The sequence below is a fragment of the Procambarus clarkii genome, chromosome 31 (assembly GCF_040958095.1).
Source record: "Procambarus clarkii isolate CNS0578487 chromosome 31, FALCON_Pclarkii_2.0, whole genome shotgun sequence".
NCBI classification, from domain to species: Eukaryota; Metazoa; Arthropoda; class Malacostraca; order Decapoda; family Cambaridae; genus Procambarus; species Procambarus clarkii.
Window position 1 is genome coordinate 29,266,563 of NC_091180.1, and position 17,897 is coordinate 29,284,459.

The 17,897-nt window shown below is 45.6% G+C and overlaps 3 protein-coding genes across 4 annotated transcripts; 1 reads left to right on the forward strand and 2 right to left on the reverse strand.

The window, feature by feature from the left end:
• Positions 1-6,318: 6,318 nt before the first annotated feature.
• Positions 6,319-15,543, reverse strand: LOC123758791 (uncharacterized). 2 transcript variants are annotated; one of them, XM_045743481.2, is made up of 5 exons: positions 14,458-15,543; positions 10,767-11,022; positions 10,526-10,625; positions 10,058-10,195; positions 6,319-9,262 (listed from the first exon to the last, which is right to left on the reverse strand). In XM_045743481.2, exons 1-5 carry the CDS (start codon positions 14,615-14,617, stop codon positions 8,864-8,866), a joined length of 1,053 nt encoding a protein of 350 aa, XP_045599437.1. In that variant the 5' UTR covers positions 14,618-15,543; the 3' UTR covers positions 6,319-8,863. The 2 variants fall into 2 exon arrangements, with proteins under 2 accessions (XP_045599437.1, XP_045599438.1); XM_045743482.2 differs by lacking the exon at positions 14,458-15,543 and adding an exon at positions 13,905-14,433.
• Positions 15,167-17,173, reverse strand: LOC123758905 (uncharacterized). The gene has a single exon (XM_069334240.1). The coding sequence runs from the start codon at positions 17,171-17,173 to the stop codon at positions 15,167-15,169; it is 2,007 nt and encodes a 668-aa protein (XP_069190341.1).
• Positions 17,174-17,256: 83 nt separating this feature from the next.
• LOC123758903 (dynein heavy chain-like) lies at positions 17,257-17,889 on the forward strand. The gene has a single exon (XM_045743671.2). The coding sequence runs from the start codon at positions 17,257-17,259 to the stop codon at positions 17,887-17,889; it is 633 nt and encodes a 210-aa protein (XP_045599627.2).
• Positions 17,890-17,897: the final 8 nt, after the last annotated feature.

The window sequence follows — 17,897 nt, forward strand, 5'->3', positions numbered from 1 at the left end:
AACTAGCATCAAAATATTGTTATTTGCTTAGCTAAACGAACTAGAGGAGTTCAGTTCCTGAACTGATTATGTGCCTCTGTAATCCTTTACACCACCGCCCACGGGATGGGTATAGGGTGCATAATAAAGAAAGAAATTGAATTGGCTCGCAAAATTTATGTAATGGACAGTTTTCTATTTCTGGATCCTCGGTTAGGTTAGGTTAGATTAGGTTCGGTGCAGCCAATTAAGCCTAGTACGTGAGCCTAGTGAGGCTGTGACTGGCTGACCTGTGACTCTCTAGCAGAGGTGTACTCTGTGTATTCTGTTTCTCGGTGTGTATATATGTTCAGAGTTTATTTTCGTCCTCAACTGTTTAGTCCTGGTTGATCAGAATGGTAGTGGCTTTAATAACCCCTTAAGAAGTTGATAGACCTTGAACTCAACTAAATTAAGCCTTGTAACTAAAAGTATGGTTATGTTAAACTTGGTGGAGGTGGGGTCCCTCGATTGTTTCAAACGTGGGTTGGACATGTATATGAGTGGGATTGGGTGGTTATAAATAGGAGCTGCCCTGTATGGATCAATAGAACTTCTGCAGTTACCTTTGTTCTTATATTCTTATGTAGCATACTAAAGGGTGTACCCGTCTGCCTACCTCTCGTCTCCTCCCTCCCCTCTTCTCAGAAAATTCAGTATTTCAAAACACTGAAACTGATAAACAACTGTATGGTAATTACATCCAATATTTCAGACTTGGCTTCATGAGAATCATGGGAGGGGGGGAGGGGGTTCTCTATAAATGCAGATATTTCTTTAAGCATATAACTTTGACTGACCCCAACTGGCCTATGACATCCCCCAAACCAACGTGATTCATCTGGAAAGTTGGGTGAGGCTAGCCCCAAGCCTCTGGCATCCAACCTCGAACAAACTGACTTTCTATTTTCTAGATATAGATGAAGGTCTATTGTGTGTTTACATAAATCATCGACAAATACCCTATACTAAAAACCACTGGTTTATATAATACTAGGAAAAACTCAGTGCTAAAAGGGTGTACTATGTTTAGGTTTTACACTTGGTGATAAACATTGGTTTCTTAAACCAAACTTATAATTACTATAATTATTGTTAATAAAACTGGAATTGAATTATACTGCCGTAATTGTTTAAGAGTCTAAATAATTTTACCATCCCTTGATTGGTGGTATCCAAGCAGGTGTCTGTGCCTTTGCCTGCTTGGTCTAAGATACAATCACATCTCAAACTACCATAATGCATCTGGGTACAGAAGATGATTTCAGAACAAATGTCTAACAAGTGGGTTTCACTTATACAAGCTTCCTTTAACACGAAAATACATAAAGACGACCAACACACTCTGGCACTTAATCCGTACATACTTATGAAAGTGAGTGTACACTCTCTGACACATGTAAGACCAATCCTGGAGTATGTCGCCCCAGTATGGAGCCGTACCTTGTCAAGCAGAAACCGAAGCTGGAAAAAGTTCAGAGGTATGTCACCAGGCTAGTCCCAGAACTAAGAGGCATGAGTTACGAGGAAAGGCTGCGCGAAATGCACCTACGTCGCTGGAAGACAGGAGAGCTCAGGGAGACGTGATCACTACATACAAAATTCTCAGGGGAATTGACAGGGTAGACACGGATGGATAATTTAACGCGGGTGGTACACGCACAAGGGGGGACACAGGTGGAAGCTGAGTACCCAAAATGAGCCACAGAGACATTAGCAAGAACTTTTTCTGTGTCAGAGTAGTTAGTAAATGAATGCACTAAGAAGTGATATGGTGGAGGCTGACTTCATACACAGTTTCAAATTGTAGATATGATAGAGCTCGAGACGCGTTCTGGAATCTGTACACCAGTAGATTGACGGTTTAGAGGCGGGACCAAAGAGCCCCGCAAGCACAACTAGGTGAGTACACAAACCAGTCGATTAAGGGTTAAATGGCGGGACCCAACAGCTGTAGCTCCTCCACTGCAAATATAACACACACACACACACACACACACACACACACACACACACACACACACACACACACACACACACACACACACACACACACACACACACACACACACACACAAGCATAAGCATAAGAAGAAACTGGAAAAAGTTTAGAGGTCTGCCACTAGGTTAGTCCCAGAACTAAGAGGCATGAGGTACGAGGAAAGGCTGCGAGAAATGCACCTCACGACTCTGGAAGACAGAAGAGTAAGGGGAGACATGATCACAACCTACAAAATTCTCAGGAATTGATAAGGTAGATAAGGATAAACTGTTTAACAGGAGGGGTACGCGAACAAGGGGACACAGGTGGAAACTTGAGTACCCAAATGAGCCACAGGGACGTTAGAAAGAACTTTTTCAGTGTCAAGAGTAGTTAACAAATGGAATGTATTAGGCAGTAATGTGGTGGAGGCTGACTCCATACACAGTTTCAAATGTAGATTTGATAGAGTCCAGTAGGCTCAGGGATCTGTACATCAGTTGATTGACAGCTGAGAGGCGGGACCAGTGAGCCAGAGCTCAACCCTCGCAAGCACAACTAGGGGAGTACACACACACACACACCAGGCTTGCCAAGTTCCAACACAGCAGCAGCCATATGCCACCAACAATACAAAATAAAAAAAAATCATCCAGATAATTCTTTAGTCCTGGTAAAGAATATTTTCCGAAAGTACTGCACATAACACATTCAGGCTGATGTAAATATTATCCAATAGAAAATACGGACTAGGTGGGAATATTCATACTAGGTCGACGACGTAGTGTCATTGCGCATCCCGTCCGTAACATTTTTGTGGTCCTGGGCTATTTATACTTGTGTGGAGAGTGCCACGACTTGGTCAGTACTGACGGGCTGTTGCTGGGATGATGCCTCACGTGAGAAGCCATTCTGACAACTATATTATACGCAGAGTGAACACGAAGATCAAATTAGGTACTCGAGTTGTAATAGAAGCAGACAACTACATATTAAGACTACCAGAAAACGCACATATAGATATACCAGTTAGACAAACTTTAATGTCAAGCAGACATTAAAGGCTCAGTTCTTGGACCAAGTGCTGAAACTCGACCCCTGAAAACGCATCTATGTGGACACACCCACACACACTAGTTGAGATTCCCCTACTACACTTTCTCTATTCATACACCCAACATAACCCTATTCCTGACTTCCGAGCTTTGGCTAGTGATGCAGATTTTAACTCTCAGTGAGTAGCCTTAGTTACTGTCTGTGTCTCTCATTACCTTGAGCATCCTGGCCTGGTTGATAGAGCGACTGTCTCGTCATTTATATGAGTTTAATCCCCGAATATCCAAGCAAATAACAATCAAAACAGCCCCTTATGTAACCTCAAATTATTATTATTATTATTATTATTATTATTATTATTATTATTATTATTATTATTATTATTATTATTATTATTATTATTATTATTATTATTATTTATTGTTATGTAATGGTAATGTCTTCTCACAGACATAATAACAGGATAAAAACCTAAACTTTAACTATATGAGTGTATTTTATGTAAAGATTTACACCAGGTTTTCGCACAGTCCGGAGTGCTTTGACATGGACTGAGTGCGTGGTTAGAACGAGACTTACAGATTTTAGTGGTTGAGGTGTAAGCGTCGTCCTGACCACATCATCCACACAAGGTACAGAACAATTAGGCACTTCTCTGTACGCCCAGCAGCAGTATTTACGGACCTCGATATAAATCGAGATGAGGATCGTTTCCTGGAGCAAGCAAGCTGGACAATACTTTCAAACTAGCGGGGTTTTGAGAGATGCAGATATAAGCGTTTGGGCAGCGTTTCCTTTCACCCGGTTGACCAGACCACACACCAGAAGGTGAAGGGAGGACGACGTTTCGGTCCGTCCTGGACCATTCTCAAGTCGATTGTGTCGACTTGACCAAATTATTAGATACTGCCAAGACACTTCTGCTAAGTTAGCCCTCAACTGTTACAGTTTCTGTAAATGGAACACGTAATGTAACAAAAGAAAATGATTACACTAAGCAGGTACTATAAAAGTTTTATTTTACTACCATCAAATCAACTCAAAACAAATCAAATGTTTATTCAGGTAAAAGTACATACAGACAAAATGAGTTACACACATAATATTAGATTTATAGATAGAGCTAGTACATACAATGCCTAAAGCCACCAATAAGCACAGCGTTTCGGGCAAAATGTGGGGAAAACACTTAGACTAAAACTTAATACTAATTGAGATCACAGCATAAATCGAGTTTAAAAAGGGAAAAAGGGGGAAAAACATGGCGGAAATCAGTAGTTATGCAAGTTGGTCAACAGACAGTATTATTTGAAAATAGCAAGACATGGGTTGACATTTGGGGGGTAAGCTCTATCGACCGAGCTATTGAATAGTCTCAATAAGGAAAATAAGTAAGGAAAGTTTCTAGAAGCAGCATCCTGGAAAAACTGGAATTTTCGACTTTCCCTGACTACTGAAGCTCAGAAAATTCCAGTTTGGCAGCAGAATCCTGCTTCTGGACCCTTTCTTTATAAAGACTCCCCAATAGCTCGGTCAATGGAGCTTCGGACTCATACACATTGGGTCCACGGTTCGAGTCCCCTAGAGCCCAAGTCAATGGAATGTTTATTTCCACAGAAGTGTGGATGGTAATTTTTATGAGAAAGAATTGGTTTGGCGCGTTTATCATCTAATGCTCCTGTTCACCTAGCAGTAAGTAGGTACCCAGGAGTTAGTCAGCGTGTTGAGGGGTTGCATCCTGGGGAGGGTTCCTTGGGGGGGCCTAGGTCCCACCCAAGGGGGGGGACCCTTGGTCCCCTTATAGGCCTTATTTAATCATTAATTAATTTTAATTGTAATTTAATTTTATTTTATTATAATTTAATAGTTTTTATATGTATACATACATTAACTACTTATCCCCCGATATTATTATTATTGTATTAATCCAGATTAATTCACTTTACCATAAATCTTATTGTCATTTGTAAATTTGATGATTTGTTTGTAATATTCTCATCTGTGTCATTGATGTATATGACAAAAAGGGTTGGCCCCAAACTGGACCCTGTGGCACCTCACTCGCAACATTTCTCCAGTCAGGTTTATTTCCTTTTTTGACAACACTTTACTTTTGTTGTTTTCATGATTGTTTTATCCATTCTAGTATTCTACCATTTATTCCATGCGCCTGCAGTTTCCTTGCCAGTCTTTCATGTGGTACCTTGTCTAAACCTTTAACGAAGTCCGTGTAAACTACATCTACCAGAAGTCCTTTGTCTGAAGAGGTGGTTACCGTTTCCAAAAATGTGAGCAAGTTTGTAAGGGTGGATCTGTTTTTAAGAGACCCATGTTGGGTTGATTTTACTAGATTGTTCTCTGTGAGATGGTGAATGATTCCCTCCCTTAGGATTCTCTCCATGAGTTTGCAGGTGTGTTGTCTAGCTGATCAGACGGCAGTTCTCTGCTGAGCTATTTCTGCCTTTTTTTTTAATAGGGGTAAAATTTGCATATTTTTAATCTAAGGGAACTATCCCTTGGTCTAGATATTTTCTTAAAAGGAGTTTCAGTGGTAGGAATAGCCCATCTGCCAGTTCCTTTATGACTTTGGACTGAGTTCATCCACACCTGGGACTTTTGAGTTTCTAGTTTGTCAATGTTCTTCCTGAGTATGTCTCATGTCATGGGTATATCCCTTAATTCGTTCTCTTCGCCTCCTTCAGACATTTGTATAGGTAATGGGGTGCTGTCTTATCTCTCTAGTGTAAACACTTATGTAAAGTACATGAAGATTGTCCACTAATGAAACAGTCGCAGCTGTAGATAAGGACTTGGCAGCCTTCAAGTACCTCCATGACGTCTTCACTAAGATGTCTGAAGCAAGAATCAAAGCCATCTTTGAGGGGAATAATATACATTATCTATAATTTGGAGGAATAAGTAATGATAAATTAGCACTACCCAGGAGCACATTGTTACACAGTGATAAAATGCCCGGGGCCGGTGAGGGGGTCAAGACTCCAAATTTTGTATTATATTTATTTACAAATTATTTTTGCATCGTCGGAAAACCAAAGACAAATACGTAGTATTACTTGTAACTGGCCAGACAGTCAGTAACTGCCTAGAAGAGTCAGCACAGTTTGTTAAGTCAGACGGAACAAAAACAGTATTTCTTATTCAATGTTCAATGACATTGTAGTGCTTCAGTAATAATGTCATTGGACAATGAAGTCATTATTATTATTATTGATAATGATAATAATAATGAATAATAATAATAATTTATATTTTCAATATATTTTTATTTCAAATAGAATTATATAGAGAATTATACTGTACATTTTTTTATTATGTTTGGTTGAAACAAAATTTAATTTAAAATTAATTCAAATGTAATTCACTAATCCCCAGAAAGTTAATAAGTAGCGCTACACCCTTCTCAGCCACCAGTGTTGTACCCAGGGGGCGCACCTGGAGTGCAGGTCTTCACAATGTCTTATAAATGTCCATTAGTCAGACAAGAATGTTGTGTGTTTGTTCACACTCACGATAGAGAACGTTTGTTCACAAATGTTGGTACTGCCAAACATGCTGAATTTGTCATTGCAACTTCAATAATATTTTTACTTTTCGCTGCCAGTCTTGTGTAGAATTCCTGTAGATTATTTTCTCGGTGCTCTGTCAAGCACTGATCAATAACGTCCAACTTCAACTGGAATGGCAAGTCTGCTGGATGCTCTGAAAAGGGATCTTCAGTAATGTTCAGATGAATACCTTCTTCACACAAGATGAGTCTTCTGTCAAATCCTTCAATCATGTAATAAATTCTCAGAGCATAGTTCTGTCCTGAGTGGTGGTGGTTGTGGCTGTGAAGGACTTGTGGTGCACAAGTGACCAGCTACACACTTCACCTCTCAACACTTAACTCCTGTAAAGCTTCAACTTCATTTTGAAATCCTTCGATGCTGCGAAAAGCTGAAATATGAGCATATTTCCCTCCGAAGTTGAGTATTGAGTGTATTTAGCTGCGTTATGACGTCATACACGAACAGATTATGATATGTTGACCAGACCACACACTAGATGGTGAAGGGACGACGACGTTTCGGTCCGTCCTGGACCATTCTCAAGACAACCGACTTGAGAATGGTCCAGGACGGACCGAAACGTCGTCGTCCCTTCACCTTCTAGTGTGTGGTCTGGTCAACATACTTCAGCCACGTTATTGTGACTCATCGCTTGCAAGTTATGATATCACCACTCGTCTTCAAGCTCAGGAAATTATCTTGGCTTTTGTTCTAAGAATTTGCCGACTTCCTCTTTTATAGTAACGATCAATAATTGTTATTAAGTATGAACGTTCGAATCTGTTTGGAAGTAAAAATTGAATGTAAAGAATAACAAGGAATATTACTGCCCAAGTGGTGGTGGGCCACGTGGCCTGCAGGCCTCACTTAGTTAATACCTAAACAGTCAGTAGCTGGCTAGACAGTCGGTAACTGTCTAACTCTAGGCAACAGTTTCATACACATTCAGTAGCTCACTAGACAGTAACTGAATAGTCAGTAACTGCCGAAGCTGTCAATAACTACATAGACAGCATGAATCTTTGTACCTGTTTTTGTTGCTAGTACACACACGACTTGATAATGGTCCAGGACGGACCGAAACGTCGTCGCTTCTCCATTTTCTGAGTTGTGGTTTGGGCATCACCTGTTTTTGTTGCTGCTGACTCTTGTCTTTCTCAGTACATAGTTAAATGCTCTTCTTAGCAAGCGTAATCTGATTTAGTTCTCTTCTCTTCTGTGCTCTCCTCCCATCTCTCTCTCTCTCTTGTTTTATTTTCTCTCCGCGAATAAAATCTTCCTTTCTCGGCTTGCTTTGTTGAGTTTTCCTGTCTTCTCGTAGCCTGTAAACTGGTCGTTATGTTATCATGTTCCCACTTGCACCTCCTCTCACCTCACTGCACGTCCATCCCTCTTATCTCACTTCACTCCTATCACCCCTCCGCTCTCACCTTACTTCTCCCTCACCTCACCTCGCTTTCTCTCACAAAGTCTCACCTCACCACCTCTCACCATTATAACCATTTCTTCCCTCAGTTGTTACAATTCCTCTTGTAACACCCGGACATCTCCCCCTAGACCGGCCGACTGTGGCCAGCCCCGCCGATATCCCTGCTGACTCCTGTGACACTCAGCTGTGAGCAACGTGTGTAGTCCATCAAGTCACCGGTCTGATCAGCCCTATGGTCTTGGGTTGGCGCGTCCAAGGACCCCATCCCTAGATCTCCAGTATCAGCTATTGATACAGATATTGGCTCCAAAGAGCCTCCACTTACGGGCTCACCATAGCCCGTGTTACTTGGAACTTTATGTTCCGAGTGGCGGAATCTTAAATAACATCAGTTTCGATTTGATAACTGTCCAGAATTGACTGAAACGTCGTCACTTTCATATATATAAATATATATATATATATATATATATATATATATATATATATATATATATATATATATATATATATATATATATATATATATATATATATATATATATATATATATATATATAATAATGTATGTGAGAGAGAGAGAGCCGTGAACATAGGCTTCATATGTGTACATTATATGTACTGTACCAAAGGGTGTACTGTACATTGACGAAGTGGAGCTCATGTTCAATATGCGCTCCAAACAAAGAGTGAAGGAGCTTGTGGGTAGACATTATCAGCGGGTAAGAGCACGTCATAAAGTAACTGGTCATAACACAGAGTATCATCACAGGTCTTGTCGCCGGGCGGCACCAGCGGCCTCCATACTCTCTAGTCGTGTTCTTGGAATATCCGTTCAATGGAGGCTATGGAGGAGGCTGAGATATTGTTATCCAAGGATGTGGTGGTAGCTAAGGACTTGGTGGTGGAGCACCAGTGTGTCATCCACGCCACACCTGCATGCATCCGCTCACCCACCCGGCGGCGGTAGCTCCGGTTACACCACACGAACACTACCGGATCAGCTATAAAGTGGGTATAAAACAGGACGTGGAAGATAATGTCTGCGGTGTGTGAAGGTTTGTCGAGGAGGTGGAAGATTGCGTGCGGGAGGCCAAAGAGCAGGTTGCTGATGAAGACTGCCAGCATGGCGCACGTCGCCTGGTCCACGGCGCTGTGGCCTCGGGTCGGCTGCTCACTCCTCGCCATCTGACGCTTGTTGCGATAAATCTGTAGATTGTGGAAGATTATTATATCGCTCACAGTAATTCATGTGGAGGTGCTAACACTTCACACCAGATATCGACATGTGCCTAATTTTACATTAGTGCTGTAGACAGTTAATGCAGTGATATATGAGCATGCGTCATAAGACGTTCACCACTTTTACATACAACTCTATTAATGAACCTGTTTGATACGTATCTGCGTTCTATACTCAACCGGTTAATTGATCAAAAGAGCAGTTCTGCAGGCTTAGTTAACTGAGATGCAAACCTGTAGTAATGTATGGGACTGGATCTGTGTTGAACACACTGCTAACGCACTGTTGCAAAGTAATTTATATAGCGAGATGTCCGCAAGCCAAGGGTCAGTGTTTACTGGGGTTTGTTATAAGTTACCGCCACAGTGTAAACACCTGCTCTTAACGGTAGTGCACCAGACACCAGTCACACTGGGAACAACACTTGACACAAAGTATACAATAATACTAATTAAACAACAATATACTTGGGACATCAACCACACTTCTCTGGCAGAAACTTAAATTGTACTCAATCTAGTAGAGGGTAAGTGGAGCAGACCAACTTTACGCACCACATTACATGGGTACTTCATGCCACCTATACATAAACAGTACACAAAAGGCAAGTCTCTACAAATCCCTTACAAAATACTTAATTTACTAAATTTGTTAATTTTGTAAGACCTCTTACTTCATGACAATTTTTGCGTATTTTTACTGAGGAAAACAATTATTCATACAATGTGTACAAGATTACATACAAGCTGAGGTGTACTCACTACAAGCATCATGAAGGAGTATGACACAGCGGTGATGAGGAAGGGTAGCATAGTCTTGAGGAAGAAATAAAGAAGACTTGTTCCTCGTCTGACCTGGTGACCTTCTAAGTAACCTAAGGTCAACGACCCCAGCAGGCCCTGCACACAACCACACATTAGTAAACTGTTTTCCTGACTAAATATCCAGAAATTATAATCTTAAATTATTGTAATTGGGCACAGCAGAAGGCCATGAGAGGGTGACACGACAGCACATTAGACTGGGAGTCTAATGTGCTATGTTGACACACATAAATGTTGACACACATAACTCTACTAAGGTATATAGCCCACACAAGAACCACCACTCTGACCCAGCGCTCTGCTAGCGCCCAGGATTATTGTGAAGACAATGTTAATAGTTCTGTTTGGTATACAACTGTATAAGAGAACATGCTGAGAAGTAATTAACAAGATAATATAACTGACCACAGCCATGAGGAGTGAGCAGAAGGTGATGATGACCACCAGGAGCAAGGCTGTCTTCAGCTTCAGGATGTGTCGCCTCGCAGACCTTACAGCCACGGCCCTGTGGACCACCACACTGTCAGTCTCCTCTACTATACCACCAACACTGTCAGTCTCCTCTACTATACCACCAACACTGTCAGTCTCCTCTACTATACCATCAACACTGTCAGTCTGCTCTACTGCAGCTGAGAGTTGTTACCTGACGACAGAGAGAGCAGAGATAGAGAGGAGCTCCATCTGAGCGAGGCCGCTGTAGAGGAGTGAGGTGACGACCCGGAAGGTCTTGGGGGTCCTGTTCTCGTCACAGGTGAGGATGGCCATCAACATCTCGGCGAGGGCGGGCTTGCTCACCAGGCACAGCACCAGGATGGGCACGAACACGCTACACAGCAGCACCTTGGCCGCCGGCTTGGTCTTGGGGCACTTCACCACGCACCACACCGCCACACCGTTACCTGAAATACATGTACTCAACTACATCACACTCACAACCACAATCTATCTATAAGAGAGAATGTTTCTCTGTTTGCCCTAGGTAGGAGGCCAAGCGCCTTGGGCTAGACTCACCAAACTTTGCAAGGTGAATGATCTGGGGTACGGGACGGACATAGGCTGGTCGGGATGGTCAGAATTTAAGAATGAACAGCGTGCCACGGTGACATACTGACCCCCCAACAACGATTTTTGGCACTGGCTGCTGGGGTATGCCTGGCCAAACATTTTGAAAAACAATTAAAAACATATACTTTTCTTATAGTAATATGCAACATTATTCATGTATGTTGGGAAAAGTAACATAATTGTTCTGCTATTCATACTTTGGCCATAGCACCATATTCGTTGCATTGTTGAGTTGAATGTTATACACAGTAGGCACTTCTGTAGTTTTATTAAGACAAGGTGTATAACTGGCCAGCCGAGGTCCTAACCTACTCTGGGTCTGTGAGAGAACTGACGCCTGCTGCAAGCACGGCTGGTGCTCCTCTGTCTGGCGTGACGTCAGAGGCCTACTCGCCTGTGATTGGTTATGTCTCAACCACCATATAATTTGAGTATAACAACCATAAAACATGTAACCTCAATATAGCCACCACCACTCCTGCTGTCCCCATTATATTGAAGCAGGAGTGGCGGTGCTACATTGACTGGTGCCACAGTGACTGGTGGCACACAGTGACTAGTGCCACATAGTGACTGGTGCCACAGTGACTGGTGCCACACAGTGACTGGTGCCACAGTGACTGGTGCCACAGTGACTGGTGCCATAGTGACTGGTGCCACATAGTGACTGGTGCCATAGTGACTGGTGCCACATAGTGACTGGTGCCACAGTGACTGGTGCCACAGTGACTGGTGCCACACAGTGACTGGTGCCACAGTGACTGGTGCCACACAGTGATTAGTGCCACACAGTGACTGGTGCCACAGTGACTGGTGCCACACAGTGACTGGTGCCACACAGTGACTGGTGCCACACAGTGACTGGTGCTACACAGTGATTGGTGCCACACAGTGACTGGTGCCACACAGTGACTGGTGCCACAGTGACTGGTGCCACACAGACAGTGACTGTACTAAGCGGTCGGCACGATACTGAGGGGGAGCTGAACCTTTAGGTTATACAAGCGAGGTATTATAACAAGTTAAGCCATAGGGGAGGTTAGGATGCAGGCAATTTATCCATCGTGGTCCTTAAGCCAATAGCTGACCTTGTCTGTGGCCCTCTGGATGATACAACCTGTGCCACCGCTCACCTACGAGTGCTTGCGCGCCCTCCCTGTGCTCCCAGGCTCCGCCCTCCCTGTGCTCCCAGGCTCCGCCCTCCCTGTGATCCCAGGCTCCGCCCTCCCTGTGATCCCAAGCCCCGCCCTCCCTGTGGTCCCAGGCCCCGCCCTCCCTGTGGTCCCAGGCCACGCCCTCCCTGTGGTCCCAGGCTCCGCCCTCCCTGTGGTCCCAGGCTCCGCCCTCCCTGTGGTCCCAGGCCACGCCCTCCCTGTGGTCCCAGGCTCCGCCCTCCCTGTGGTCCCAGGCCACGCCCTCCCTGTGGTCCCAGGCTCCGCCCTCCCTGTGGTCCCAGGCCACGCCCTCCCTGTGGTCCCAGGCCCCGCCCTCCCTGTGGTCCCAGGCCCCGCCCTCCCTGTGGTCCCAGGCTCCCCCCTCCCTGTGGTCCCAGGCCCCGCCCTCCCTGTGGTCCCAGGCCACGCCCTCCCTGTGGTCCCAGGCTCCCCCCTCCCTGTGGTCCCAGGTCCCGCCCTCCCTGTGGGCCTAGACCACGCCTTCCACCAGCAGTAGTTCAATACAATGATTTTTCATATGTTTTTATTAATATTATGTATTAGACACTTTAATATTGAGAAAGCTGTCAGATACATCTTTACCCTGGGCGTGTTCTGGTCACTGGGGCGCAGAGTTCTTGCCTTACTAGCTGCATATGTAAACCTCTCCACTTTATCCTCATAATGTTTAATGCTATAGTCTCGAGATCTTTCTGTATGTGTTAGATCACCACAATTATCATTCGCTTCAGTAATCTTTGTCACTGCAAATGAATTTGCATTAATTTCTACCACTGGTTTGCTGCAGCCTGTTGTTTCAGCATGTCCAGCGACCCATGGCCCGAGGTGACAGCATGCTTGCTATACTGAGGAATTTAATCACAAATCTATTTAATTTAGCAACTTAAACATTCATTCGAATATTACTGACCACTTTCATTTTTATATTAGTATGCGCGTTCACTGCCAGGAGAACACCTTGTGAGTCACAGTATATACAGTATACTGCCATTGTCTTTCAAATATTCAGTGGCAAGATATATACCTGCAAGTTTTGTTTGAGTTGTTCTAGTCCAGTCATTGACCCGCTTCACTGCTGTGTGAGCAAGAGAAGACTGTTTAGATATATTACATGCACACCCGCTACACCTTCACCTTGCTCTACACAGCCGTCGGTATAGCACTGATACACATCGTTACCCACAACCTGACCACTCTGATGCTCTACATTGTTAACTGAGTAACGTAACTGCGGCGGGGCAGAATCTTAATTATGGTAGCGAGGCGCTGCTGCTGTACTGTGAACTTAAAAACTCAATAGTTTTGTTTATGTGTGCTTGTGTGAATGTGTGTACGTGTGTATATGTGCGTGTGTGTCTGTGCGTATTTGTGTGCGTGAGGGGGTGAGGGTGCTTGGTGGTGTTAGAGAGGAGGGGCGTGTGTTGAAAGGGACCATTGGGACGCCTGATAAACGCATACCGTACTTAAAGATGATAGGTGGCGTCACAGTACTGTGCAGGTGTACACTGACACAGTACCCAAAACTCCAACTATCCTCGTACCGTGCAGACGGGGTGACGCTGCGGTCTTGCCAACCATACACTCGATGAGTAATACATCTCTAGCAAGCCATGTTGCTTTGCATTCCCACAGGGTGAGAGTGTGTGCAGGTGCAACACAACTGGGAACGGTAGTGTGTCGTCACTGAACTATGACCTTGGACGCTAGGAGGGATATCCTTACTACGGCTCTCTTTCCTCTCGATAACTAGATATAATAGATTTTGTATTGCTTCTAATACTATCTTTTGCTGATTTTTCTCTTATTATAATTGATTTTAGTAAGGAAGTGCACTTTTTTTTCGTTTCATTTACTATTTTAGTAAAGGCAGAGACAGTTTTTGGTGAAACATGTGTGATATTTAGTGTGCGTAAAGTGTGGAGGGAGGAGGGTGGGCGAGGCCCCACACACCTGACATGGCGCCATACAGAGCCGGAAGGTGGCCATCAGGAGCAGCCGCACCACCGCGCACCGGAGAACAACTCCACAACAACCACACACCAGTTAACAAATATTGCCACAAGAGGAACTAACAAGAGGTGATCAAGAACTCACAGAGTGTACCAAGGACGAAGATGATGTAGCAGTGAAGAACGGCGAAGATGAGGAGAGCTGCTGGGGTGACGGGCTCGTCTGGCTGGTAGATGCCCATATCGTAGCACCTCTGGCAGTTCTCCCCCGTACAGTTCACCGTCATATTCTCCTCCCCTGCCATTCTACCGTCGCTCTACCAACACTTTCTTCAAGACAAACTTGCATGGATCATGTTTCTCGTCGTTATTTGACAAAATTCTCAACCGGGAAAGCTCACGAACCCAAATTAGTGTTGCAGAAGACATGGAGTCCAGAGGGGGAGGATGGCGAGCAGCAACCCACCCCGCCACATGGAGCTCTCCACCACACTGGCGTTCAGGGAGGCGCTACCAAGTAGCCAGGGACAGTATGCCCTGCATTACTAACATACACAACCAACACTCCTTTTTCACAGGAAGTTAGAGGGGCAGATGACTTGTGACTGGTGTCAGCGGGTTCCCAAGCTGCTCCTCCCCACAGCTCGACCCAACCTCCAGGCAACACACGCCAACTCTACTCATTCCCTAAATTACCAACACCGACAAATTAATTAGGTGGTAGAGTAGGCTGCAGTCATGTGGTGTATCTGTGAGCTGGTTGATCAACCAGGCTGTGAGCTCTGTAATACATTCTTAAACGGCATATTATGTCATGAAATTTTATTTTATTTTAGTGTCATATTAACAGCTAATTAAATACTAGCTACAGCGATACCCGCACCAGCTACAGTGATACCCGCACCAGCTACAGCGATACCCGCAACAGCTAGATCAATACCCACACCAACTAGACCAATAACTGCACCTCCTAGACCCATACCCGCACCTGCTAGACCAATACCCGCACCAGCTACAGCAATACCCGCACCAGCTACAGCAATACCCGCACCAGCTACAGCAATACCCGCACCAGCTACAGTGATACCCGCACCAGCTACAGCGATCCCCGCAACAGCTACACCAATACCCACACCAGCTAGACCAATACCCGCACCTGCTAGACCAATACCCGCACCAGCTACAGCAATACCCGCACCAGCTACAGCAATACCCGCACCAGCTACAACAATACCCGCACCAGCTACAGCGATACCCGCACCAGCTACAGCAATACCCGCACCAGCTACAGCGATACCCGCACCAGCTACAGCAATACCCGCACCAGCTACAGCGATACCCGCAACAGCTACAGCGATCCCCGCAACAGCTACACCAATACCCACACCAGCTAGACCAATACCCGCACCTGCTAGACCAATACCCGCACCAGCTACAGCAATACCCGCACCAGCTACAGCAATACCCGCACCAGCTACAGCGATACCCGCACCAGCTACAGCAATACCCGCACCAGCTACAGCGATACCCGCACCAGCTACAGCAATACCCGCACCAGCTACAGCGATACCCGCACCAGCTACAGCAATACCCGCACCAGCTACAGCGATACCCGCACCAGCTACAGCAATACCCGCACCAGCTACAGCGATACCCGCACCAGCTAGACCAATACCCGCACCAGTTAGACCAATACCCGCACCAGCTAGACCAATACCCACATCAGCTAGACCAATACCCGCACCAGTTACACCAATACCCGCACCTGCTAGACCAATACCCACACCAGCTACAGCAATACCCGCACCAGATAGACCAATACCCGCAGCAGTTAGATCAATACCCGCACCAGCTAGACCAATACCGACGCCAGCTTGAGCAATACCCGCACCAGTTAGACCAATACCCGCACCAGCTAGATCAATACCCGCACCAGTTAGACCAATACCCGCACTTGCTAGACCAATACCCACACCAGTTAGACCAATACCCGCACCAGCTAGACCAATACCCGCACCAGTTAGACCAATACCCGCACCAGCTAGGCCAACACCCGCACCAGTTAGACCAATACCCGCACTTGCTAGACCAATACCCGCACCAGTTAGACCAATACCCGCACCAGTTAGACCAATACCCGCACCAGCTAGACCAATACCCGCACCAGTTAGACCAATACCCGCACCAGGTAGACCAATTCCCGCACCAGTTAGACCAATACCCGCACCAGCTAGACCAATACCCGCACCAGTTAGACCAATACCCGCACCAGCTAGGCCAACACCCGCACCAGTTAGACCAATACCCGCACTTGCTAGACCAATACCCGCACCAGCTAGACCAATACCCGCACTTGCTAGACCAATACCCGCACCAGTTAGACCAATACCCGCACCAGCTAGGCCAATACCCGCACCAGTTATACCAATACCCGCACCAGCTAGACCAATACCCGCACTTGCTAGACCAATACCCGCACCAGTTAGACCAATACCCGCACCAGCTAGACCAATACCCGCACCAGCTAGGCCAGTACCCGCACCTGCAACACAGGAAAACACTTTAAAAGAGACTATGATGACGGACTGAGCAATATAACTCATACATCCATGTGGCCAACACAGCCACATGACGGAGTATACTGGCCACATGGAGGTATGCCGGCCACATGACGGAGTATGCTGGCCACATGAAGGTATGTTGGCCACATGATGGAGTATGCTGGCCCTATGAAGGTAAGCTGGCCACATGACGGGGTATGCTGGCCACAGGATGGAGTATGCTGGCCACATGATGGAGTATGCTGGCCACATGAAGGTATGCTGGCCACATGACGGAGTATGCTGGTCACATGAAGGCATGCTGGCCACATGACGGAGTATGCTGGCCACAGCTGACCACATGACAGAGTATGCTGGTCACATGAAGGTATGCTGACCATATGATGGAGTATGTTGGCCACATGATGGATTATGCTGGCCACATGATGGAGTATGCTGGCCACCTGATGGAGTATGCTGGCCACATGACGGGGTATGCTGGCCACATGATGGAGTATGCTGGCCACATGACGGAGTATGCTGGCCACATGACGGAGTATGTTGGCCACATGACGGAGTATGCTGGCCACATGATGGAGTATGCTGGCCACATGATGGTGTATGCTGGCCACATGATGGAGTATGCTGGCCACATGACGGAGTATGCTGGCCACATGATGGAGTATGCTGGCCACATGATGGAGTATGCTGGCCACATGATGGTGTATGCTGGCCACATGACGGAGTATGCTGGCCACATGATGGAGTATGCTGGCCACATGATGGAGTATGCTGGCCACATGACGGAGTATGCTGGCCACATGATGGAGTATGCTGGCCACATGATGGAGTATGCTGGCCACATGACGGAGTATGCTGGCCACATGATGGAGTATGCTGGCCACATAACGGAGTATGCTGGCCACATGATGGAGTATGCTGGCCACATGACGGAGTATGCTGGCCACATGACGGAGTATGCTGGCCACATGATGGAGTATGCTAGCCACATAACGGAGTATGTCAGTAACAAGTGAACAAGTAC